The sequence below is a fragment of the Eumetopias jubatus genome, unplaced genomic scaffold (genome assembly GCF_037043125.1).
Source record: "Eumetopias jubatus isolate StellerSeaLion01/CBP00866 unplaced genomic scaffold, mEumJub1_p1.0 scaffold_2, whole genome shotgun sequence".
Classification (NCBI taxonomy): domain Eukaryota; kingdom Metazoa; phylum Chordata; class Mammalia; order Carnivora; family Otariidae; genus Eumetopias; species Eumetopias jubatus.
The window spans coordinates 21,042,137-21,069,250 of NW_028274808.1; the positions used below are offsets into that span (position 1 = coordinate 21,042,137).

Here is a 27,114-nt window from a genome sequence, read left to right on the forward strand (position 1 = left end):
CGTGTTGGGAAAGAAGTGAAAACCTGGCGGGAGCTGTTAAATCTTTTATCTAGTACACCTTTCGTTTGTGTGCATGGGCGCGCACACGTCAAGTACGCGTACCTGACTGCACAAGCAAGGACTATGACTTCTGACTTGCTGACTAGCACTGCTACTTTTTATTCTTACAGTTCCCTGTTCTGTTTAAAAAGACCATTAGGGACGTTTACTTCTGATATATGTGGTATAGCTTAGTACAGTTTAAAAATTTGAATGAATGTGATGAATGGGTGGCACATTGCTAATTTCTTCTTTTGGGTAGTCTAGGCTAAAAGATTTCCCTTTGAACCAGGATAGCCTAGAGCTTGCTGTTCCTTCACAAGCCAAAAAAAAAAAAAAAAAAAAAAAAACCAAAAACCAAAAAATCCAAACAGAAAACTGCATGACATCTGAAATGGGGTGGTATCAGGTCTGTTTTTAACACCAATATTTAATTTGATTCTATTTATGATTGTAATGCTGATTGATATTTTAGTTACAAGTTTTTTTGAGGGGGAGAGTGGCAAGAGGAGAGGTGGTTATGACATACTCATATGCAGAATCTGGAAAAAGGGTGATTGTTTAATAGACTGCGATAAAGTGAAAAGGCAACATCTCGATGTAGCTTTTCTTTAATTCCTTGGTTTTTTTGTGGTTCTGTTGCCATGGGTGTGGTGTGTTTTCAAGATCCATCCTGTGTATATCAACAAGTTGTATCTTTCCCACAGCTAAGCCTTGATAGATAACTTGGGTTTGTGTCTCTTATTGACAGCTTCTAAGATGGTAGGCTCTGGGGTTGAGGGAGAGGGAGAAGGAATTATTCAGAATGTCCTTTCCTGCCCGTCTTCTTTCCTCTTCACACTCTAAATGTTGTGTAGACTTTCTAAAACAGTAGCTGCTCCCTGCACCTTTTAATAGCATTTAATAGTTAAGGTTATTTACAGCTAACATTTTCTACATTTATTTCTAAGTCTTGTTTTCTTAGGAAATCTTGGAAACAAGCATAGATCCTTTTTTGGATGTTTTCTTTTTTTTAATAAAAAAAGGTTATTGGGTTATTCCTGATTATTAAAATTACCTTTGCTTAAGTGAGCATGTTGCAGGGTACTTTTCTTCCACACCTTCATCTTACTTTAGTTTTTGCCATCATATTTTAATATACTCTTACAAATTACCAGATAAACATTTAACAGATCCCAATAAAACAGATCCTAGCTTGTTCCTAGTCTCAAAACTTTACTATGAGAGGCCACCTGATTTTCCATAAATGCAACTGATAAAAACAGTATCATCTTGAGAATGTGGCCTGATTAATTTTATTCCTCTGGAACTGTTATATTACATCTGGTAGAGAAATTGCGTTACCTTTGTTGATTAGTGAGGTCCTCAGAACATGACTATTAAAGCTGAACTTGAACCTTTTATCAATTTGTCACTAATAGAAGTTTTATTAAAAACCATACCTGGAAACATCTCTTACTTGAAGCCATTTTATTTTTTTTATTTTTATTTTTTTAAAGATTTTATTTGTTTATTTGACAGAGGGAGACACAGCGAGAGAGGGAACACAAGCAGGGGGAGTGGGAGAGGGAGAAGCAGGCTTCCCGCCTAGCAGGGAGCCCAATGTGGGGCTCGATCCCAGGACCCCTGGATCATGACCTGAGCTGAAGGCAGACGCTTAATGACTGAGCCACCCAGGTGCCCCTTGAAGCCATTAAAAAAAAAAAAAAAGTGTATCCGAAGTATTGGGTTTATATATAGATTTACATACAAAATATTTGAAAAAAATGCCCAGTGTTATCAGTGTGAATATAATTAAAAATTTTTAAATCAGAATATAGATGACTGAAAAGAAATCTTAATTTTCTCCTAATTCCTAAATAAGCATTCAGTGCTCAAAGTAGTTAATTTCCCTTAGCAATCTTTCAAGTAGTGAGAGAATCTGTGACATTATTGGTTGTTATATAAAGCTCCTAAGACCACCCACTTTCTCCTCCCCTTTACCATCTCTGATGAAAACCATAACAACCCCTAAGCGTGTACAGTGTGATGTAATTCAGAGGCTGCTTACTGCTGGATCTGCTTACAGGAGATTTTAGTCAGAGGAAGGGTATTGTTTTGGCAACATCTGGAAGTGAAAACGGAAGCCAGGAACACTTGGATAGCTCTGGGCTTTTTTTTTTTTTTTTCCTTTTGTGTATGTGCAGTGGAATGACATTTGCTATGTAGGCATGTTTTCTCCCACTGTTATTTCTTGGCTTTGAAGAGTATTGAGTTTACAAAGACAGTATGTGATAGTCCCTGGAAGCTGTTTCTTCTGTGAAATCTTTTCACCTGCTCCGAAGACATGTTGTTGTCTCCCAAATTCTCCTTATCCACCATTCACGTACGACTGACTGCCAAAGGATTGCTTCGAAACCTCCGACTTCCTTCAGGGTTTAGGAAAAGCACTGTCATTTTCCATACAGGTTTGTTTTGCATACGTCTCTGTTGAGTGGTGCATGGGGGACATCTTGATTAACTTGCAGCTGCTTATCGAAATTTTTCTAAGGAGATACATACTTGAGGAAAGAAGGTCTGAGAGCACGAGGCTTTCTTTGGAGAAATAGCCATTTTGCTCTTAACATTTCAATACACGAGCGTCTGACAACTTTGATTTTGTTTAAGCAGAGTGTGTTTGTTTTGTTTATAGAGAGCAGAATTGTTGCCTTGGTGCTCCCTAGCTCTTTTCTGACACGAACAAGATCTGTGAAGATCAACACCTGTTAAATTACATTTTACTTCAGATGATTTTGGAAATAGGACGTGTGTAAATTAATATTGCTCTTCTCTTTCAAGGAGGAGATGAAATGAGAGGGGTTCTATAGTTTTTCATTATGTACCTTCTCAGTGAGATTATGATAGGTTAGCTTAACATGATGAACGATTTCTAAGTTCTAAATATTTCCAAAATTAAACATCCTGGCAGTTGTGGAGAGGTAAAAAGTGAGCCACAAAACCAAACAGAACTTAAGTTTTCCCAGCTTCCTAGTGAAAACGTTTGCATTCACAAAAGACTGCCTTTGATATTGATGCTTGATCTGCTTTGTATTTTCTGTGCCTAAAACGGAAGTAAATGCGGTGTATGTTTTAGGCATCTGTAGACCTGCATGCTCACTTTTAGGGGATTCAATTAATTGCCTCACATTGTTCCCTTTTGTTCCAGATAATAATTGCAGCTATGGTAAATTATGTTGGTTTTATGCTGTAAAAACCGGTGTGTTATTATATTTGATTCTCGCTGGTTAGTGTTGACTGTAGTAGGACTGTTTGAGTATGTAAACAGATTTTTTTTCTTGTTTCTTATTCATGTCAGCCCTGATGTGTCTTGTTTTCCATCTCTGTCCCTAGTGATTTTTTTTTTTCAGCTGTTTTTAGTTTTCCCAAAGGCATCTCCCTTCCCTTGTGGGATATCTCTCATTTTTTCCAGCACCTTCTCCTCATGTTTCATAACTCCCCTTGACCTGTCACTGAAGTCTGCCAAATTTTCCCTCAGCCTGAGCTGGCAGCTGAAGGTAAATGAAGTGTTATGAGGCAGAACAGTGGCTCTCTCTCTCTCCAGGCCTAAATGCCTCTGTCATTTTTTCTACCTTAAAAAAAAGGTGAAGAAATAAAATGGTGTCTTGTATTTGCAATAATCTGTATGATCTAAAATAGCTCCAGGTAGCTTTTAACTTTTAAAAAAAAAAAAAAAATCTGTGCTCCAAGTAAAAGAGAAAGTCAAACTGTACAGAGGTTCTACAATTCCAAGTGAGCCTGTGTCTTGCCCAGGCCCCCCTGCCCTGAGGCCACCACTCTCCCGGGTGCTTGCAAAAGCCTTCCAGTAACTTGCTCATCATATGTAAGCCTGTGTAGATTTTTATAGACTCGCTGGTTATAAAGGGATGGTATATTATATATACTCTTCTATAGCTTGCTTTTTAAAGTTAATATATCTTAGATTTTCATGTTAACACATGTTTATCTACCTCTGCTTTTTAATAGTCATGGGAGCCATGATCTATTTAACCAGTCTTCTTCTAGCAAACATTTTAGGTCGTTTATTGTATTTTCGTGAAGCAGATAAATTTCCAAGGCTGCTTAAGCAAAAGACAAAAGGCTTTTATGATCAGACTTTGACTAATAGTTGCTATTTTAGGTACCTTTTGTTTTTGGAATTTCTGTAAAAAACACTTTGCAACATTTGTTTGGCTGCAGTGAAATTTTTGGAGCCTGAGTGCACTTAGAAGTGATCTAGTTTATCTTCTTTGACACCAGGAAGTCAGAGGCCCAGAGAAGTGAATTAACGTGCTCAAGGGCACAAAGGGGCAGAAATGGGATTAAAACCTGGCCCCTCTGTTTAGAACTCTTGGGTTCTAGACTTTCCTGGCTGTGACTTCTGCTGTAATTCTGTTAGATCTGGTGAAGAGTAATGATGAAAAAAGAGGTTTTTTTTTTTTTCCCCCTGTGTAGGAAGCATTTAAAAATTATGTAAAGAATATAATTCTACTTATCCCCAGTAATAATCTTTTGTGAGCTTATCCCGTATTATGTAATTTAAAGGTCTGAGACATTTCTCAGTGAAATGGATACTGAAGTCCCTGCATGTAATCTTATGGGCTATAAGCTGTAACTCGTGTTTGTAGTCTTAATAAAGTGAGTGCTGTTGGCCTTGGTTGCCAAAGTGGCAGTGTGCTGACCTGGATTCTAGAGCTAGAGTAGTGGTGGAGTGTAAAAACAAATAAGAGATTAAAAGGGTGGAGTCTTAGATTCTTAAAACCAATTAGTCGTGGATAAAGGAGGAAGAACAATGATTCAACTGTGACTAATGTTACGGGACAGGATAAAGGAAAAACATGGTGTCATGGGTATTAACTGAATTTGGGTGATAAGGGGAGAATGAATTTAGATAAGATGAATTTTCAGGTGTAATACATCCAGGGTTTTTAAATCTATAGCCAGAGAAATTCATAGCATTTGAGGTTAAAGGGACCTCAGAAATCATCTCACCTGGGAGCCTGGGTGGCTCAGTTGGTTAAGCGACTGCCTTCGGCTCAGGTCATGATCCTGGAGTCCCGGGATCGAGTCCCACATCGGGCTCCCTGCTCGGCAGGGAGTCTGCTTCTCCCTCTGACCCTCCCCCCTCTCATGTGCTCTCTCTCTCTCATTCTCTCTCTCTCAAATAAATAAATAAAATCTTAAAAAAAAAAAAAAAAGAAATCATCTCACCTGATTCCTTTATTTTGTAGCTCTGCGTGTGTAAGTGATCAAGGTCATTCACTTGGTTACTAGCAGAACTAAGGCTACAACCCCAGGCTCTTGGAATCCGTATCTAGTGCATGTGACTTTTGATCTCAGGGTTGTGGGTTCGATTCCTATGTCGGGTGTAGAGATAACTTAAAAACTTAAAAAAAAATTTGTTTAAAGTAAGCTCTACGACCAGCATGGCGTTTGAACTCAAGACCCTGAGATCAGAAGTTGCATTATCTACTGACTGAGCCAGCCGGGCGCCCACTTTCACCTTTTTCTTTTTTCTTTCTTTCTTTCTTTTTTTTTTTTTTAAAGATTTTATTTATTTATATGAGAGAGAGAGCACAAGAGGGAAGAGGGTCAGAGGGAGAAGCACACTCCCCGCCGAGCAGGGAGCCCGATGCAGGACTCGATCCCCGGACTCCAGGATCATGACCTGAGCCAAAGGCAGTCGCTTAACCAACTGAGCCACCCAGGCGCCCCCACTTTCACCTTTTTCCAAACAGTCTTTTACATTGCAGGATTCATTCATTCATTTCATAAGTGAATACCTATTACACATGGACTGTGTGCCAGGTTCAATGCTAGATGCTGAAAATATAACCAGGACTAAGTCACACATGGCTCCTGCCTGCACACAGCCCATAATTAAACGGAACATCAAGTGATTACAGTAGGGCACGGACTAGACACCCAGGCAGCTCCTAGCAGGTAAAGCTAACTTTCCCGAGGCCTTCCAGAAGAAGTGCCGGTTAAGCTGGAATCTCAGGATGTGTGGAGTTAGCCAAGACACAGAAGGTGTTCAAGGCAGAGCAAACAGCATGGGAAAGCCTGGAGCTAGGATAGAGGATGACTCCTTCAAGGAAACTAAAGAATTTTAATATGTCTGAGCATAGAATGTAGACAGGTGCTAGCAAGAAGGAGGGTGATCACAGGGATCAGGAGGACCAGGGCCCCTTTATTGAACCCCTATATAAGGGGGCACTGTGTGCTCCGGTACATTGTTCTTGGGTGGCACCCCTTCACAGAATGTGTTGTCGAATCCAGGAGGTCATGGCCTCTGTAAATAGGGGAAGACAAGGAAAAGTGAATTTGTCAGCATTCTGAGTGGTGTTGCAGGATGTCAAGCACAGATGAAGATCTCCATGTCAGGGAAGTACTAATCTTCTAAGAAGTCCAGAAGTGATTTCAGTGGCTTGCCAAAATGCTGGCAATAGTCTCTCTTGCCAAAATAGGCAGCTCTGTTTCAGAATTTTGCCTCTGCATATGGGTTCTCATTTTATAATGAGTCATGGAAGGAAAAGAATCTTCTTAGTTGAAATATTCCTTACCACCAGTTTTATTAGAATTCAGTTTCTCTTTCAAGCTGGAGATACCTGTATTTATTATGAAAAGTGCCATTTTGAACCTCAAAGAGTTAATATATTTTTTGATTGAAGTGAAGGCAGTTCACTGCACTTAGATTTCTTTTTGCTGAGCTAGTGAGATTAAAAGCAGTTATTATAGGGGCGCCTGGGTGGCTCAGTAGGTTAAGTTTCCAACTCTTGATTTCTGCTAAGGTTTCAGGGTGGTGAGATCCACCTCTGAGTCATCTTTCATGCTGGATGTGGAACCTGCTTAAGATTCTGTCTCTCCCGCCTCTCCCTCTGTAAAGAAAGAAAGAAAAGCAATTATAGCAAAGGGGAGGGGTGTAGTACACATAAACTGAGGAGGGGCAGAAGTATTGTTATTAGTTTTAGAGAGACAGTGGTGGGGGCAGAGGATGAGGGAGAGAAAATGTGAAGCAGACTCCCCACTGAGCGCAGAGCAGAGTCGGGCTCAGTCTCAAGACCCTGAGATCTTGAGATCATGACCTGAGTGCTCACCAACGGAGCCACCTTAGGCGCTCCAGGGGGGCGGAAGTATTATTAATGGAACCAGGCATTTCATTTACTTAAAGCCACACTAAAGAGAGTCATTTAGACTGTTCAGTAAGAACGGGGCAGAATATGAATAAATTTGTTTAATTAGAAACTCCTCAAATTATGTTTGGTATTCATTTTTGAGGCTGTAAAGAATTGCTTTTAGATGCAGTTTGAGACACCTTAACTAAGAAGTAACTCATTTGTTTCACCTAACTTGTTAGTTTCACCTAGAGTGTTGTTCAGTGGCTCAGCAACGTCAGGATCAACATCTCTATTTTCTTGGCTTCCTCCTCCTGTTGCCTCATGATCTCAGGATTGCTGCTCCAGGCAGGAAAGAAAAGAAAGGGGTGGGTGGGTGGTGCCAAATCACAAAGCTTACATCTCATTGGCTAACTTACAGTCACATGGCTGGCTACCTGCACGGGAGGCTACGGAAGTGAGTGACTTCTCCATTCTCCAGAGCATGCAGGTGCAAGAGAGGTTAGAGCCTTTTGATAGTATCTGACCCAGAGAGGGTCAAACCCTTAATTCTCAAAAGCTGATATTAGCTGCTTATAAGTAAGGGGAGTATATCATTTAACAAGCCTGACCTTGCAACAGACTTTTTTTTTCCCCTCTTTCATGACGTGGAGGGGTTTTGGTAATGATGACCTATCTTGTAATTATTTCAATTAAACACTTTGAAGTCACTTTGGACATATAGATCAATATTTGATTTTGATGTTAAATGAAGTAATTTTCAGTGATAATACATTGAGAAAGAATGTCTCGACTTGATATATGGCTTTTATATATTTAAAATGTGTTACCAAAGGTTAAGATTTTTATTCGTACATTTGTGGTAAGTATTGCCTAGGTGACGCTAAATAAAGTTGAATTTCTCTTTTGTTTCTCACACTACGAAATTCAGAAGTCAATGAAGCCATTTGAGAAGAATTCCATAAAAAAAACATGTATTAGAACTTGTGTGTAAAAAGTTAAAAGATTCAATCATTTGTAGATTACAAAAGACATCACAGGGACCAAATTCAAGAATAACAGTTGAGAGACATAGCCTTCCACCACTCCCTTGTTCCTGTACTGTGAATCCACATTCTTCTTTTGGCTTCCTTGAAAGCAGGCTTGAAGATCTTGCTGGCCTTTTTTGCCACACTGATAAGCACTTACTGAGAACTGATGTTGTGAATGGCGTTAGGCTAAAAACATTTGTCATAGATCGATACTAAGCTCCGGTCGCTGTGGCGGTCTTCGAGCTACAGCTTTGCGATGACACTAAAGAGTGCCATTTTGTAGTTAGAGCGGTCTACTTAAGAAGGCAGCGATGTGTTAAATCAATTTTCATTCATGATAGGTAATGTTTTGATAAGTTTTTGGTTGGTTTTTTTTTTTTTTTAAGGATTTTATTTATTTGTCAGAGAGAGGGCGCACAAGCAGGGGGAGTGGCAGGGAGAGGGAGAAGCGGGCTTCCCGCTGAGCCAGGAGCCCGATGCGGGACTCGATCCCAGGACCCTGGGATTATGACCCGAGCCGAAGGCAGATGCTTCACCCAGGTGTCCCATGTTTTGTTAAGTTTTTTAAAAGTTAGGTGTAACTCACAAGTTCCACATAGCTGAAGCTTTACTACCCTAAGTTGTGTTTTAATGTAGGACTCTATTTTCTCCCAAACATGGAAAAGTACATCATACATTACAGTTTGGAGTTGGATTCAGGATAGGAAAATTGCAGTGTCTTTCACCAGGAGCAACTAGAGGAATATGGCAAGAAAATTTAGTAAATACGTAGTTATAACAATTGAAATATTCTGAGAGAGTTCTGGTTAATAGAGAATCACCCTATAAATAAAACAATACAGATTATAATACTTTGTCTTAGCTCTGAAACATGTTTTAGAGCTAAAAATGTTTCATTAATAGTATATGCACATTATTTATTAGGTAAAAAGATGTCAGATGTGGCTTTAAATGTTTCCAACATTGAGCATCATTTTTCTGTGTTTGTCTTAGGTGATATGTTGAGTTATTTTAGCATGTGAGAGTCCTTTTTATAAATAGCAATTATCTAGCTCTTGGGAAAATTAAGACCAATAGAGCTTTCTTTTGGATTAGAGACTTGCCTTTTTCCCTTTGTTCTTTGGTGACCCGAGTTTGAGGCACCTGTCTCTTCAATTTCTTTTCTTTAACTGGTTAGTATTTTGAGAATTACCTTCTCTTTTTTATTGTTTGTGTCATAAAAATTTCTAATGTTGGTTGTTTTAATTGGCTCTTTTTCATTTCGACTGTAAGATAGTCTGTGGTCTGTAATAACACATTTTTGACCCACTTTGGCACATTTGGGCACATTTTTCCCCCCACATTTAGGTCTTATGCCTGCATGTGCCTGGGTTCAGTCATGCCATTTTCCTGGGTCTCCTGTTTTTTCAACATGGGATTGCAGCAACCCAGATGTAGGGGTTAGGGACACTATCTGTGGCCGTGAGTGAGCACTGACCCACAGGGGATGGCCTCATGGCACAATGGTGACCTCGCGTGAGCTGGCTAGCTCGAGATGTAAAAGAGAGGAGATAGTGTTCAAAAATTTCAAGCTAGCAAATGCGCTTGAGGTAGGAACTGCAAAGGGAAGGGCCTCGTAGACTTTTTGGTCTTGTTTTGGAATCCGTTCCTAGTGGTGACAAATGTTCTCGGTGCTGCATTCTTCTGTGTGTTAAATTAAAAAAGGACACCTTGTGGGTGTATGTCAAAATTACTGAAATCAAAAGAACTGCTTGGTGTAAGTGGGCCCTGGGACGTCAAGCAGGTTTTTAGCTGCGTATTCATTTGGGTAAGTCAAAATGATCATTAAGACAAAAACAAAAAACAGAAGTCCCCATGAAGGCTAGAATTTAATATTTTCGGTAATTTGTTTAATAATAAAGGGGGAAAAGCCAGTACCAATGACTGCTGTCTTGAGAAACAGCATCTCATTCACGTTGGTGGGAACTTGGTGGATGATATGTATTTTATTCCTTTCCTTGTGCTCTGTGAAAAGTCCTATCCAATTTGCTCATCTATAGTGAGTATAACAAGAGATACTTGTTTCCTATTTAGGTTGAAATAAAAGTTCAGATTTTTCCTCTATTTTTTGATGAAATTTTGATGAAATTCCACTGTTTCTGATGAAAGTTTGATGTTAGATGATTACAGTTAAAATATTTACATTCAATATCTTCAGAACTGTTGATGTTACAGGGCTAAAATCGTAGTACTTGCAGATTTTTTTGCTCTGTTCCATTTTTATGCTCTTTTAGTGCTGAAATTCATAAGCTTAACATTAAGGTGAACTTCTAGATTATTTAGAGAACCAATAAATCAAGGGAGGTAATATCTTGTTAAAAGTATTCCTGGATGTAATGAATTTGTTTTCTTTGTAGCTAGTAGTCCATTTTAAGAACATGAAAGATCTGCATATTTCCTGCCAGCTACATGGAAAATGGTTATAGGTCAAGTTTGGAATTTTTTTTTTTTTCCTGAGGAAGAATTGCATAAGCATTATTATGCTGAGATGGGAGTTTTTAATATGAATATACCTTCTGTTCTGTAATCTGCTTTTAAAATTTTAAAAAGAAGGACCCTTTTACGTGTAATACAAACCATGGCAACAAATTCTGACTATATATAGTAATGACAAAATACAGTATTGTAAAATTTCAAATGCTTAGGTGTCTTAAAGTCTTACCCTCCACCCCAAAGAGAATTAACTTGGGTAATTTTAAAAGTCTTAATATTACTTTCCTGAGCTTGAATTGTTTCGTGTAAATAAACGCCATACCTACCTAGAATAGAAAAAATTGTATGTGGCTTCTAAATTGTGATTATTAATTCTTTCAGAGTAAACAGGTAATGAAAGGAACACTACAAAGGTTTAAATAAATTTAAGGTAATAAATTGATGACGTGAATGACAAAAAAACATCTTGGTGAGATGATACAGATTACCAGGCGTTTACTAGTCCATTGATAGCAGTAGGAAGTATGTGTTCATACACTTGCTTTAGGGGCAATATTCAGGACAGTAGCAGATAAAGAGCTGTTTGCTCCTCAGGAAAATGACACGGTGGATGATTAAATTTGGAGAGTATTACGGAGCAGGTGAGTCTAGAATGGGTCCTTTGTGGAGTATAAAGAGCAGAGTGTCTGTCGTAACACCTTCCTCACTGTGTCCCACGCCAGACTCTCCCTCTCTCTGCCCTCACTCTCATTCCCACGTGCTCATCTCCTCCTCTTGTGTTATTTCCTAGCTGGAAACTCATGACTCCTCCCAGGCTCCCCTTGATCGAACTGGTCAGGACCCCTGTTCTGCCTCATAAACACTGTTTCCTGCCTGTTCTCACGGCCGTGGACACATGGCTTCTCTTCCTGGGCCTCCCTCCTGACCTCCCGGTGCACCTCTCCTCTATTTCACGGTGCCCCCAGACCCCCGCTCAGTGTCGCCCTCTGCCACCTCCATGATAAAACCTTGTGTCCCCCTGACTGTGCTTCAGCCACCTCATTGTGCTTTAACTTCGGGAGTACCCAGGGCGTCCATACCCCGGCGCCTCTGCTGGCCTTTAGTCCTTATCTGTCTGCCAGATGTGCAAATGCCCGTGCAAACTCGGCCTCCTGACCCTTTGCTGACTGCCCCAGATCTAGGTGTTTCTGCACCTGGACTCTCACGACACTCTCCACGCAATTCTGTCAGCTACTGATCAAATCATATTGCCACTGCTGATGGCATCTCTCTCGCTGATGCATGCAAGTTCCTTAAGAGCAGGGACCAGTTTGTTAGAAGCACATCCAATTGACATTTACTGAATGGACAGCAGTCATTTGGGTGATCGGTTATAACTGGATCCTCCCTCTTATTAGAACGTGTATTTCCCAATAGTTTCCATTTAATGCTTTGATTCCATGGGATATCCCAGCGTAAGCGCCCATCATCCAATGCCTAGGAAATGAACTGAAAGAACTTATGTAGAGATAGGTGTCCCTTTTAAGGGTTTTAGGAGTGCTGGGTCGGGTCAAGGCAGAAAGAAGAGAATCGGTTGTCTGTCCAGAGTGCTGGCAGAGATGGAGAGGGCCCTCACCAGCCCATTAGTTCATTACCTACATTTTATTACCTCACACATACTAGTTTTCAGTGCAGATAGGTGGTTTCTGTAAGAACCGAACAGGAAGAGATGGATACTAGGGAACCACGGTTTAGCCAAGCTGCCGGCAGTCTTCATGCATGCCTGTCCAACACCACCTTCCTCTACATGCCTCCCCTCTTTCCCACAGGACACCAGGACGGGTCCTCCCACCACCCAGCAAAGTTATGGTAGATTTCGAAAAACAGGTAGTGAGCAAATGACAAGGTCAATAGGTATACAAAAAAACTAGGCAACGTTAATAAACGCAGTGTATAATTTTGCATTTCGTGGAAGCCAAGGCAAACTATTCCTGCAGGTGTTGTCTCTTACTTGACTTTACCATTTGGAAAGGCTTGTTTGGCCTTAAGATGGATGTGTCTTCAGGTAATAGGTTGGTCCATGTCTTTTTTTTTTTTTTTTTTAAGATTTTATTTATTTGACAGAGACAGCGTGAGGGGGAACACAGCAGGGGGAGCAGGAGAGGGAGAAGCAGGCTTCCCGCTGAGCAGGGAGCCCGATGTGGGGCTCGATCCCAGGACCCCGGGACCATGACCTGAGCCGAAGGCAGATGCTTAACGACTGAGCCACCCAGGCGCCCTGGTTGGTCCATGTCTTAATGGTTAAGTTTTTCTCAAAAACCTTTTTGTCTTGACTTGGGGATCTATATGCCTGAGTGACTAGAACCTGAAAAGGGGGCCTGTTCCTCTTTACCCAACTACTTTCTTCAAGACGATGATAAGTTCATTAGACTAGTTTGAAATTTTATTAAATTGAGGTTTTGGAGTAGGAGGAACAAAGATAGCAAACAGTGTTATCCAGTTGTTTTCAAGTAAGCACATGTCTTTGATTCATGACTTTTGTTTTTCTGATGGAGGTTTCAATTTCATTAGAGTAAGTCCCAGGACAATTGGATCAGACATGATATTGGTAATTGTTGATAGATACCCAAATCTATGTAGAAGGTAATATGCAATTTTAAGGGTTTCTGACTAAGTTGAGTCTTTGAAATCACATGTCCTGTTAATGGGTATAATAAATTATATTTTTAATACAGCTTCATTGCCAGAATGGTAACATGTTAAAAGAGGGGACACAGGGGCAAATTTGGTTCATATTTTAATTTCCTACAAATCATGGCTCCTGTAGGACTTAAGGGAAACTATTTTTTAGTATTATGAAGTACCCTATTTATGAGCATTTTGGCTTTGAGCATCATTGGAGATTTTTGCATCATCTCTGATCTTCAATTGGGCCAGGAGTGAGGAGGGGGGAAAGATGCTCAAACTAGGTCATCAGCTACCATGTGGCACAATTTTGTCCTTAGGGAGCACAGTATATGGAGCAAAAGATTGAGGTCACAAGTTGATTTTCCAGCTGTAGAGGGCAGTCTGTTTGCTTATTTGCTCTTATGTTAAATTTTGAAGACATGTACTCTTAGAAGGATAGTATGTCAGTGTTTTCTTTCCTCCTTAAATGTAAATGTATTTTGAGTTGTCACGTATGACAAAACCTGTATTATTTAGATTTTTGTCTCTATTTCCCAAGGAAGAAACACGGATTGTTTTTTTATAGCTAAATGTTAATTTAAGCGCTCAGAATTCAGTTTAACCACCTTTATTTTTTTTTAAAGATTTTATTTGTGAGAGAGAGAGCGAGCGCACGTGCATGAGTGAGCGTGAACAAAAGCAAGGGGACTCGGTAGGCAGAGGGAGAAGCAGGCTCCTTGATGAGCAGGGAGCCCGATGCAGGGCTCGATCCCAGGACCCTGGGATCATGACCTGAGCCAAAAGCAGATGCTTAACCGACTGAGCCACCCAGGCATCCCCAATTTAACCACCTTTAAAAAATACTTCCTAATTTTGGAAAGGTGGTATGTTTACCCCATGATTAAAAAGTATAGAAAATGTATTAGAACACCTTCCATCTCTCTGGTTCCTATTCTCTTTTCTGAAAAGGTAAACATTGTTAGTACTTCTTTGTGTATTAGGCGATGATTTTGTTATGAACTATGGGCAAAATAGAAAATGTGCTTATATTTTCATTATCACACGGCAGAGCATTCTGTCTGCAGTGCTCTTTACTCTGGTTTTCTCATTTACAACAGAGCCTGCCCTCGTTCTCCATTACAACTGTGATATTTCACTATATAAATGTACCATAAGTTTGTTTAACCAGCCGTCTATATGGACATTTGGGTTGCTTTTTGATCTTGTCCTTTGCAAACAAGTTTACAGCGGAAATCCTTCCGTTAATGTCATTGAATTCCCATGTAGGATTCACAATAGGGTAAATTCTTTCTGACCAGCTATAAATTCACCAGTTGATGCTAGGATGTGTTAGAGAAGGCTTATCATAAAGCTTTTATTGTTTTTAAACGTCAGTTAAAGTTATGCAGACGGACATGACCAGAATTGTTCTAAATGTTTGGATGAGATTCTTGGTGGGTAGCATAGAAAACCGTATTGTGATGGTCAGACAATTCCAGTCACTACCTGAGGCAGAGCAGCGTTGTGTGTTCTAGGGGTGGCATTTGAGGTCTTCATGGCTGGATAAGTAAGAACTCACGCTGATATGAGGGGCTCCCCGACTCTTGAAATGCCAGTTCTCCAGCCATTAAGAAAGCCAGAGAGAAGGACAGCTTTTCCTGAAATGCAGGTGCCGCCCTCCCCTGCCTCCCTTGTTAGAGTCAATGCCTCAGCCCTGCAGCTGCAGGTGAAACAGTAACCAGGCAAAGCACAGATGAAAAGCAGCTAAGCACCAAGAGCCTTGCACGACTGGGGTGCAGTCAGACTCGGGCACTTGATGTTTTCCGTAACAAACACTACTTACTATTCATTCTAGAGTGATCTTAGCAGCATTCCTACTACAGTGTTGGGTCCCAGAGAACTTTCTAAACTTCCAAAGAGTATACATGTCCTGACCCTGTTAATAGTTCCAAAATATGGAGAAGAGGACTTTTATAAATACAGATGCCACTTTGTTACGAAAAGCTAAAGCAACCAAAATATAGTAAAGGAAATGTATAGTCACCAGTCTCACTTGTACCTAAGCCCTCCGAATCCTCAGCAGCAAACTAGGGAACAGCTTACACTGTTGGACTGACTTACCTGAAAAACTTGTTTGTTTTGGGGGATGGGGCGGGTGGGGTTGTGAAATGGGTGAACAGGGTCAAAAGGTACAAACTTCCAGTTATAAAATAAATAGGTCATGGGGATGTAACGTACCGCACAGGACTAGAGTTGATAATACTGTATTTATCGTGTATTTGAAACTTGTTAAGAGTAGAATTTAAAGTTCTTATAAGAAAAAAAGTTGTAGCTATGTCTGGTAACATGTTAACTAGACTGTTAGGGTGATCATTTCCCGGTATATACAGACAGTGAATCATCACCTTACACATCTGAAACTAATATAATATTAAATGTCACTTTTACCTCAAAAAAGGGGGGGAGGGATTACATATCAGATGATTAAAAGAAGTCTTTTAATTAAAGAAAATATGTCTTAGGAATTTGAAGCCACTATGGCTTAAGAAAAGCCTTTAACAAAATGGATCAAATTAAATAGAAGCTAGTAAAAACCATAATGGTTTCAGAGGTCTAATATAGAATCAGCAAGTCCAACTTGTATTTCCTAAACACTTCAAAAACAGTGTGGACAGATTCTTAACGTGATGTAGAGGTATTATTTTAAAATCTATATACATTGAGAAACATAGCTAATCTTAAGCCAAGAGAAAAATAAAGCTATCTCCTTTAAAATAATGTTAGTAATGGAATTGACCATTTAATAAGAAAAAAAGATAATGTCAAGTAATTTATCCAAACAATATTACTAGCAAATACTTTATAGTAAATTGTAAAAATGTAATACAGTGAAAGAAATTTAGTTTATACAAAGAAACCAAACTTAATATATAGCTATTGCCTCACTTTGGAATAAGAAATACTCTGAAGGAAAATATAAAATCTGCTACAAAAGGAGTACCTATATTTTGAACCTGAAGGTGGAAAAACAATGTTTAATAAATTTATCTCCCTATGAAATAATGTACTAGAACCTGACTAGTGAAATTCATCTGGAAGTCTCAGTAGGCAAGAATTTTAAAGAATGCTTTCTTCAAAAATGTTAATATAAAATACTTACATCTCAGATTTGGTAAATAATTATAACCTAACAGTTTTAAAACTCTGATTTGTGTTAAATAATAAAGTTAATTAGCATAGAAATTCTAGAAAGAGAATCAAACATTGTTAAGGGATTCAAGGAATGATGAACTCAAAGCAATCTATCAATCAATAAATGATTATTTCAGTTAAGTATTGGTAGGACATACAGCAATGATGTCAGGAGAATGAATTTATATCTGCAGTATGTTACAGGAAATTCTAGATGATCAAAGGGTTAAAAGCTGTTTTTGCCTGTTTGTATAAAATTATAAAAAACTATAAACATATAAGTTTGTACAAACTTACATAAAACACAGATGTTTATCTACATGTAGGTTTATTGAAAGGAAGAGTTACCAAGTAACAGGCTTGATATAATAAAGTAACATTTTATTGCAATTATTCCATAAATTATTGTTTTTGGTTTTATATTAGATCTCCACCCCATCTCCACTTTCCAAGGTGGGTGACAACGGTAGAGAATGGGTGTTGGCGGCCTAGGTTCTGACTTTGAATCTGTCCCATAGATGCCATCTGCACATGGGCAAGGTCCTTCCCACCCTGGAACCTCGCTTTCCCTATGGAGAGTTACTGAGTGGATGAAAGAGGGGAAAAGTGAGAACTATGTAATTATTATAATGTTACATGAGAAATAGAACTCCTAAGAACCTTTTAGGAAATGACATGAAATAAAGGAATACTAATTTCAGATACTTTGACAAACTGTAAAATATTTAGATTATTTTTCATTAATTAGTTCATTAATATGTGACTCTATAAAGTTCTCCCTTTAGGACTTTAATATTAGGACTATGAACTTGGTCGCTTTTCTTCATGTGCGTGGGAAATGGCAGTTAGTACTAAACAGCTGTAAATGATTACTAAGAAAGACTAATGGACAAATACTTTCCCCTTCTCTTGAAGTATTTTTATTTTATTTTTTTTCAAGATTTTATTTATTTGACAGAGAGAGACACAGCGAGAGAGGGAACACAAGCAGGGGGAGTGGGAGAGGGAGAAGCAGGCTTCCTGCCGAGAGCTGGGAGCCCGATGTGGGGCTCTATCCCAGGACCCTGGGAGCCAAAGGCAGATGCTTAACGACTGAGCTACCCAGGCACCCCGATTGAAGTATTTTTAAAACACAAAAGACACTTTAGTCATTTTAGAACAGTGAATTATCAGGTATTAATACAAATACGAATTGTTTAACCATAGAAAGTACCATAGAAAATGAGAGCCTTCCCCCCCACCCCCGTCTTTTTTTAAAGAATATATTGACTGGTTTTTGTCCTTGGTTCTTGGAGCATGAATACTGAGGTTTGTTTATTTTCCTTCAAGAAATTACTCTAGTTTTCCTCCCCCTGAAAAATTGGAGAAAGTAATTTCTGTTTGTAAAATTTTCTTAGGTTGGTTTGTTATCACGGAATGTGAATGTTGTAGGGAATGTCTCTGAAAACAAGGGAACATTTTTTTTTCCTCAGTTTCTTGTGTCTTGTCTTTTTTTTTTCCAGGTTTAGTTTTGTTTTGATTACTTGGCCTACTTACTTCAAGAAGCTAAGCAGCTTGTTTTGTGTTCTTCCAATTCTGTTTGATATTCAAAGTGAGGCATTTGGAATTGTTCCAACACTGAACAGTTTTTCATTTAAAATAGAGTAATTCCCAGGACACCGTGGCATAGATAGTGAATAATCACTTAGCCCAGCATCTTAGTTGGATTTGGAGTATTAGCATGAGCTTAAAAAAAAAAACAAACAACATAGGCCATTATTAGTACTTGGAGAGGAGAAAAACAATAAAGCTTGTGTTTCATAGAATACGGAAAAGGATAGTCAAGAATATAGTACTTTTAGCAGCGAACCTAAGGGGCAAAATGTGAGTAGATTTTCAATATATGTAATGATTTATTAGAGATTAGGAAATGACTCATCAGCAGTACAAATCTTTGTAATGACCAGGCCATCAGCAGGAAAGGATGGGAAGTTTGTAGAAAATGTGTGGGAGGAAGGAGAGGCATTGAAAGTCCAGTCACTTGTGTTTTCCTTTCAGCATATGTGATCAGAATACAGAGTCAAAGGACTTGTCACAGTCACGTTACTGTACCAATTTACCTAGAAAACCAGAAACTACGATATTAACATTATTTTGCACGCAGTTTTCATGTTTCTGGATTGCTAAATTCATATGTCTCTGCCCTATGTAAATCTTTTAAAGTCAGAGCTAAAGACATTGTCTGTGTTTATAAATTCCAAACATCTAGATATTTGATTAGTTCCTGCTCTGATCCATATGCTTTCCTGATGTAAACATAGCTTAAATGCATTTCTGTGGCTTATCTAGTTGGTTTTGAACCCAGGTGGTAGTGATTATAAAAATTAAAATCTCATATTTTCCTATGTATACTTATTCCCTTTACAGTTGAAAAGGGCAGGCAAAAGAATCCCAGAAGTTTGTGTATCCAGACACAGACGTCTCCAGATGTGCTGTCCTCTGAAAAAACACTTGAATTGGCTCAATATAAAACAGAATGTGAAAACCAAAGTGGATTTATCCTGCAGCTCAAGCAGCTTCTTTCCTGTGGTAATATCAAATTTGAAGCATTAACAGTTGTGATTCAGCACCTACTCTCCGAGGTAAGGATGTCTACCCTGGAAAGAGTCTTTTCTCATTGAGGTGAGAGGTGTAGGAGGGGGGCAGTGTTCATGCTTTTGTCTTGGGAATACTTTTCAGTTAATGAATGGTAAGAGCAGATATGATTCACCCAATTATGCTTTGTCAACTCACTTGATACCTCAGTCACTCTCTAGAAATTTGGGATTGAAACATTTCTACTACCTTCTTTTTGTTTCCAGAATCACTTAGACCAACAACGGCGTAAGATAATTGTTATACTTTATACACCTCCAGCGCATATTAGCATTATTAGTTTTTTAACTTAATTTTTTGTCTTAACTGCACACAGCTTTCCGTATTACCTTTAATTTAATGCTTTGAAAAATTAGATTGATTATATTTGTGGGTCAAAGAACACTTCTGAGGTAACTCCCTGTATGGGTCTGGGGACTCTTTGAGAATTTCCGTCCGTTCCTAAAATAGTTTGTGGTACAAATGCAAAACAGATTTTCTTTACTTACTTATTCTTCCCTGACATTCTCCAAGGGTGTTAGTTCAGGGACTAGTTAAAATTCCTTGAGAAAACCAAGTTTCTGTGAACGTATGCTACTGGCCTAGCAACAAAAACTGCAATTATCTAAGGGCAAACACTGGGATGAGATTATATTTGAGCTCCTTAGATATTTTTTTGAATATTTATCTATTTGAGAGATAGATAGCACATGCTTGAGCTGGGGGAAGGAGCAGAGGGAAAGAATCTCAAGCAGACTCCCTGATAAGCAAGGAGCCCAACCCAGGGCTTGATCTCATGACCCTAAGATCATGACCTGAGCCCAAATCAAGAGTCAGAGGCTTAACCCACTGAGCTACCCAGGCTTTTAAAGTATTTAAAATATTTTAAAATCACAGTCTTAAAAGATGGGTATTACATAACATCTCGAGAAGAAAACTGTGCAATTTGCTTGTTCTGTAGTTCAGTTCAACCCAACAAACCTATGTTCGTTTTTCTACAGAAGCTACTGTGATACAGTTACCAGTCTGGGGCAGGGGAGCCAGGCACCTGGTCTGTGCCTTTGCAAGTTACCAAGCTAATAGACAGTTAAGATCAGTATTTGATGAACGTTTTACAGCTTTGTCCAAAAAATTGTTTTGAGAGGGAGATGGAGACATTTACCTAGTTGTTATTACAGTAGTATGTAGTCCTCCTGTTTCTCTTTAATATGTAAGGAAGGAATTGGAAAGCTGGCTTATATAACCAAGTAAGCTAAATTGGAAACGACATAATATCAGATGTAGGAAACAATTCATCTATTTTGTGATAAACCAATTAGTTTTACTATATTAGCCTAACCAGCCTCTTGTTCAATTCCTTTCTCTCCTTTCCCTCCCACATGAGATGAGTCATTGAGTGCTGTGAGCCCTCATCCCACACTGCTGCTGCCCTTCATCCCCTCTTTTCCATTCGTACTGATGCCAGCATTGTTCGGATTCTGCATAACTGTCCACTAGATATGATAACTTCTTAATTAGTCTTTAGGCCTGCACTGTCTTCACTATCATCTACCCAAGCACTGCTAACAGATTCATCTTGCCAAAGCATTCCACTCTGCTGATTCAAACCTTCAGTGATTTCCCCATTGTCTACAGCTGACCTGTCCAATATGGTAGCTACTAGCTTTATGAAGCTACCGAGCACTTGAAGTACCGTAAGGCTAAATTAAGATATGCAGACAAGCATTAAAACATACACATGGATTTCAAAGACAGTATGAAAAAAGGGTGTAAGATACCTCGTGAATAATTTTTCTGCTGACTATATGTTGAAATGGTAATGTGTTGGATATACTGGGTTAAATAAAACACATGAAAATTTAATCTTTTAAACTTTTAAGAAACGTGGCTCCTAGGAAACTAAAATTAGATACATGGCTCACATTATATTTCCTCTGGATGACTCTGGGGTATAACTTGGAGTGTAAGACTCTATAATTTGGCACGAGCTGCCCTTTTAAGCCTCACCTCACTGCCTGTCTGCTCCATATAATTAGGTAGAGGAGAAGCAAGAGGGATATAATGTTTGTTGAATATTTATGAAGTTCTAGACATTCTTACTTATTAAATCTTGTCCAAAGACACAAGTTGGAATTTACTAGGAAGAAATTGCAGGCATAGAGCTGTTAAGTAACTTGACTAGCAGCAGACAGCTATCTAGAGGAAGACCAGGACTTGAACCTGGGTCTAGGACACTAGGAACTAAAAATCACCTATGAGCTTCTTGTGCTTTTTCATCCTTGGTTCAAATACCATTACTGGGCTACTGCCCTTCTCCCTAATACCTACATGTTCAGCTCTTAGAGTAACGTCCCATCACTACCTGTATTTGATTCGTATGGATTCATTATACAAACAACCAAGCGGTTGCTTGGTTAATGCAAATTAAATAGAGCAGGCAGGCCTGCCCTCCATGCCCCTCAGTGAGGAAAGGCCCAGGAGGGAATGTGAGAGGAAAGACCAGTATCAGCTCTTCCTTTGGTTCCTAAATCCCTCACGTGGCATGAACCTTCCACAGCCCGCATGATCCTGGTGTTTCAACATACTTTTTTCCCCACACAACCTGGCCCGCAAACACAAACCAAACACTTTTATCAGATGCTCAGTTGGAGAAGTAGATCGAACACTAAAGGAAAAACCTCACTCGATTGGACATACTGACAGATGGTTTCATCAGTCTACAACAGGGCAAACTCTGAGTTTCTGGGATACTTTTACTGTATGTGAATTTCATCTTGCACCTGATTTAGGTTTTAATGCACATGTAGTTGTGACTCCATTGAATTTCTTAGAATCCATCTCAAAAACTCCCTCCTTTAGGGACACCTGGGTGGCTCAGTCCGTTGAGCATTTGACTCTTGGTTTTGGCTCAGGTCACGATCTCAGGATCATGGATCCAGCCCTGCATCTGGCTCCACGTTTAGCAGGGAATCTGCTTGAGGATTCTCTCTCTCTGCCCCTCCCCCTGCTTGCACACATACACGCACACATTCTCTCTCTCTCTCTCTTTCCCTGAAATAAACCTACAAAACAAAACACCTCCCTCTTTTATTTCCTGGTCCTTCTAGCTGTATGTTCTGTCTACCTTCTGGATTCTAGGAGCACTTAGATTTCTCTGTCACTCTCTACCTTATATTACAGGTAACCATCTTCACTCATTTTGCTTTTTAAGACCAGGAGCTCACTGAGAGCACGATCTGTGTCTAGTTCTTTCTTACGAAACCAAGCCAGCAGCTATGGCAGGGCTTCATACATAACAGACATTCAGTCTGTACCTGAACGAACAAATGAATGGGGAGGATGGAATCCCAGATGTAAAGATGAACATATAAAGTGGTTATGTAAATGTTCTTTGCTCTTTATAACCAATCAGCAAGTATTTACTGATTGCCTAATGTGTACAGTGCACTGTTATAAAACAGAAAGGAAAGACATAACCAGAGGAAAAGTTAAGTAATTCTTCAGAACAATTTTCCTCTTAACCCTTTGGTTCTCTCATACCGTTATAGAAGTGGTTGATTGGTGTACAGATAGATAGATATAGATGGTAGATGTAGACTGATCTATATATACATATATATCTTATTGCTAAGTTTTTCTAAATGGTTTTAGAACATTAGAGTGTGGATAAAAATGATTGATTATAGGGAATTCTAGAATTATGACTTACCCTTTTGTTGCAAGTCTGTTTAATAATGATAATTCATTATGTATAAGTTCTAATAAGTGTCTCATCAGTCTGGAAACTAACACCACACTTTCTGTTTCCCAGAGGACACACTGTTGCTAGTTTTAGTTTGTTCCCATTCTTGGTTTATCTTTGCATAGTTGTGCAGTGTTCTGTACAAACAGCCAAAGTGAAATCCAGCCTAAAGTGGTACCCAAATAAGGTGAATTTGGAAAGACACCAGCAGTCTACTATAAGTAAAAATGTCTCAGAACAAAAAAGAGTGGATGTAATTCATTGTGTGAGTGGTGGGGAGGAGGTCAGAGATACACACATCCGAGCCATCGGACATGGCTCTTTTCTGCAAAATCCCCCTGTGCTGTTGATGCTTTTCAGTAGCTAACAAATTCAGGCCCACTGATGGGACGGCAGCCAGAGACTAAGTGCCTGTATCTTGGGGACTCCTAATTAAATTATAGTGAATCCATTTTTTCCCTTGGAGCACTTCATATATTTAACGCATGCATAGAAAAGCATATTTCTATCCAGATACCCACCTCCCTCTTTTTTTTCCACATTGTGTGGAATTCTGCTTGTTACAATACAAAGAGGATTAAATAAACTTGTTATCTAGACTATAAAGAGTTTATCATCTAGGACAGAAACACTGATTTAGGAGCAGGTGAATAAAAAGAAACAGGCAATCAGTATCTGAGTGACAAAATGTGTTTTTATCATCTACAAGTAAAGGATAGGTATCTTAAAGGACAGGCTCCCAAAGAGAGTCAGGCAGAAACTGACACTATGGTGTGGATACTGTAGTTGGCATTTCACATAGGATTATGTATAAAGCCCTTGGTTTTTCCATTATTCTGTACTGCTTACCCCCAGATGGGGTCATCTGCCTTGAATGATGACTGAAGAATTGAGCGTGGACATTTTAGGTCTGTCTAGGTCCTGAGCTTCTTTAAAAAAAAAAAAAAAAGATTTATTTGAGAGAGAGAGAGAACAAGTGGGGGAGAAGAGCAAAAGGAGAGGGAGAGGCAGACTCCCCACCAAACAGGGAGCCCGATGTGGGGCTTGATCCCAGGACCCTGGGATCATGACCTGAGCCAAAGGCAGACACCAACCAACTAAACCACCGAGGCACCCCGGTTCCAAGCTTCTTGAAGGCAAGAACCATGTCTTAAATTTCTTTCATGTTTCTCCCAGCATCTGGAATGGTCCTTGATTAATTGGTACAGAGCAAGTCATTTGCCAATCATTTTAGAAAGATAAATGTCTTCTCTAGGCTTTGAGGGCAAGGAGAGGGTGACTATGATTGACATTGAGTTTTATATAATGGGTCAGGTAAAGACCACACATTCCAGATTGTGGAGGTGAGACACGCGTGGCAAGTGTGACTTGCACAGAACAAAGAAGGAATTGGGAATCTAAACAGGAGGTGGATGATTGAGGTTCTTGGAACTAGGGTAAAGTTTCTTTTTCATGTACTCCATGGAATATTCTTTTTGAGCGAGGGCATTCCTGAGTACAAAGAATATGGGACATGAATCTAGCAGCCCTCTGCAAGGTCGTGTGAAGCGTTGCCTTCACTACTGGTGCAGGAATGAATTGGTGGAGATCAGGACCGGGGTGGAGGTAGCACTGATAGAAAAAGTGTGATAGATTCAAGGCACATTAGGAAGAAGTGACTGACTTTGGAACGACCCATTTAGACAGAGTCAAGGATGACCTCACGGCTTTTCTGTCACTGTGTACTCGGAGTGCTCAGGGTGGCTTCTGGGCATTGAGTACAGGAAGGTTGAGGGCAGGAGAGTTGGGGGAAATGTTCACATGGACTGAAATTCCTTATTCCCAAAATCTCTTTAAGAAGCCAAGAGATCATGTGGTATGTATTTGTGTTAGGATGTAAACATTCTCACAAAATGACCCCTGGAAATTGTATCTCAGCTTAATTTTTCAGTCTTCACTTTTCACATTCGTGAAAGTTTGAAAAGTGATTTAACTTCTTGCCAGGTTTGCCTTCTCCTAGCAATTTAACTACTATTGGAAAGTGAATTTTAAGTAAGTTCCTGAATGTATTGCAGGATTGCTTGTGGGTATTAAGCTGTCTTTTGGTTTTCTTGACATTGAGTGACAAAGCTTGCTGATATTTACTTGAACTAGATTGCTAAGCAAACAAAATTAAGGCCTAAGTTCATGAGATCAGGAGAAGCATGTAATATATGTATTTTTATATGCTTTTCTCCCAGTTTTAATCCAGGTTGATTTTCCTCTAAGTTTAATTTCTACATTAGAAAACTCATGACTTGTTCATTTTTAAAAACCTGGTCTCACTGATTTGTGATTTCAGAACGACTGAAGACTGCACTTTAAAAATCAAGCATTTAGAGTTAATGGCAAAAACGTACTCAATGAAGACGTGTTCCTTAAATTGCAGTCACTGTTAACTATCCAGTATGACAGCGTTAGCACGTTGTTCGTTAACTTCCTCAGCTCTTTAGTGAGAGACCACCACAAAGTAAAAAGTAAACGCTTTAGAAGATGTCTGATCTCCAGCTCTCAAATCAGCATTTCACACTTTGCCTTTAAACACCAGTGGACCATGTTCTAAGTGTTCAGATTAAATTTCGCAGCCAACAACCACTCGTTTCATTATAATGTCATTTTAAATGGAAAGTCACAAAACACACACTTGGATTGTTGTTCACCTAGTTCATAGGCTCCTTTAGTACAGGTTTTGGAGAACAAGTTTCTCTTTTCTGTTAGTAAGTGTGATAATCTAATGACCTCAATTAAAGAGGGGGATGAAAAAGGTTCACAAATCTAAAAATAACTCCATTATCCCGGCAGAGAAGGTTAGTTTTTCTTTCCAGTGTACCAGCTGATATTTAAGTAAGTGGCCATCGATCAGTCTAATGTCTGGCTCTCGTTTTTCATAAATGAAGGGCTGTGGCTTTAAGTAATCGCAGGCTGCTTGTGCCAAAGGCAGAAGCTGCAGAATCAGCTTCTGCCAGGAGAGAGGCGTACGGTAACCTGCAGGACGTGAAGTAAGGCTAACCGAGGACCAATGGCGCTCCTCCCGGTAGAGCTTTGAATGTAGGCAGACCCCGACTGGTGGGTGGTGTGGCCACCTGTGTACTTCTTGGACAGTGCGGGGGGCGGGGACAGTTGGAGACAGAAGCTGGAAAATGGGCTGCTCCAGCAGCAAAATGTGCCTCTATCCTCCATGTGCAGCAACAAGGGTAATTAGTATTTGCTTCTAGTGCGTTTCTGGAAGAATGTCAGGGACTGAGGCAGAGGTTGTCTGGAATTAGGGGGGGACGCTTTGAATGACAAGCAACTCTTGTCTGCAAAAGACTGGGTCTCATGATCTCTGCAATACTGTGATCAGGATGCGGCGGGAGCTCTGTCTTGGGTGATCCTACTGAGAGCATTTTCAGAGAGCTTTGAATTCTGCCTTTTCCTTAGTTATGCCCTGGTGGTAGGGAATCTACCTTTTAAGAAACTATTGCTGTGTTTGTGTGTGTGTGTGTGTGTGTGTGTGTGTGTGTGTGTGTGTGTGTGTGCGCGCGCGCGCGTGTGATTGCTTCGAGTTGCTGGTAACTTGGAAATTTTTCTTTTTTGCAGTATAAATAATAGCTTTTTTGATACAGAACAGTTGCCCGATTTTCTTTGATTTGTTTCTCTAACATCTCCTTACAATTATAGCTGATCCCAAATATATAGTAATCCTTAGAAAAAATAATGTGGAGCTGAGTAAGATTAATTTTCCCTTTTTTTAAAGGATTATTTTTTGCTGTTGCTTTATAACAAACTTGCATCTTCCTTTTAGAAGGATTGACCTTGTAACAAAACTTTTTTATTTGCAAATACGGGACAAAGTGCATATAAGTGCGTATGTTTAGAACATTAAATATTTATCTTAAACTGATTAGTGCTTTATTGCCCTTGGAGGAGGAGAATGCATTAAGTCTTAAGTATGCATTTGCTGAAAGGTTCTGTGGATCAGCAATGAAGCAGGGCTCAAAGTAAATATTTTTTAAAGTGCCATGCAGTGCCTCAAATGAAAGTTGCATGAGGACCTGAGAAAATAAAGATTTTTGAAATACGAATTTCCTTAACAACTATGGGACATCTGTGTTTTCTTAACAGCACAAACTGTTAGCCTGAATGATTCATATCTTGGCTTCTCCCTTCTGAGTCTCATTTTCCTAGTGATAACAAATGTGTGCCTTACTGAAAGGGACCCTCTTGAAAACATTAGTAACTTGATGTGTGT

At 39.4% G+C, this 27,114-nt stretch overlaps 1 protein-coding gene across 5 annotated transcripts in view; it reads left to right on the plus strand.

The window, feature by feature from the left end:
- MTUS1 (microtubule associated scaffold protein 1) overlaps positions 1 to 27,114 on the plus strand; it is a 112,684-nt gene that overhangs the window by 59,982 nt on the left and 25,588 nt on the right. For 3 of the 5 annotated variants that reach the window (XM_028099811.2, XM_028099813.2, XM_028099814.2), the window contains one exon: positions 18,917 to 19,131. In XM_028099811.2, coding sequence (XP_027955612.2) covers positions 18,917 to 19,131 — 215 coding nt within the window. Of the gene's footprint in view, positions 1 to 2,365; positions 2,487 to 18,916; positions 19,132 to 26,023; positions 26,078 to 27,114 lie in introns of those variants that run through there. The other 2 variants (XM_028099815.2, XM_028099816.2) reach the window with 2 other exon arrangements.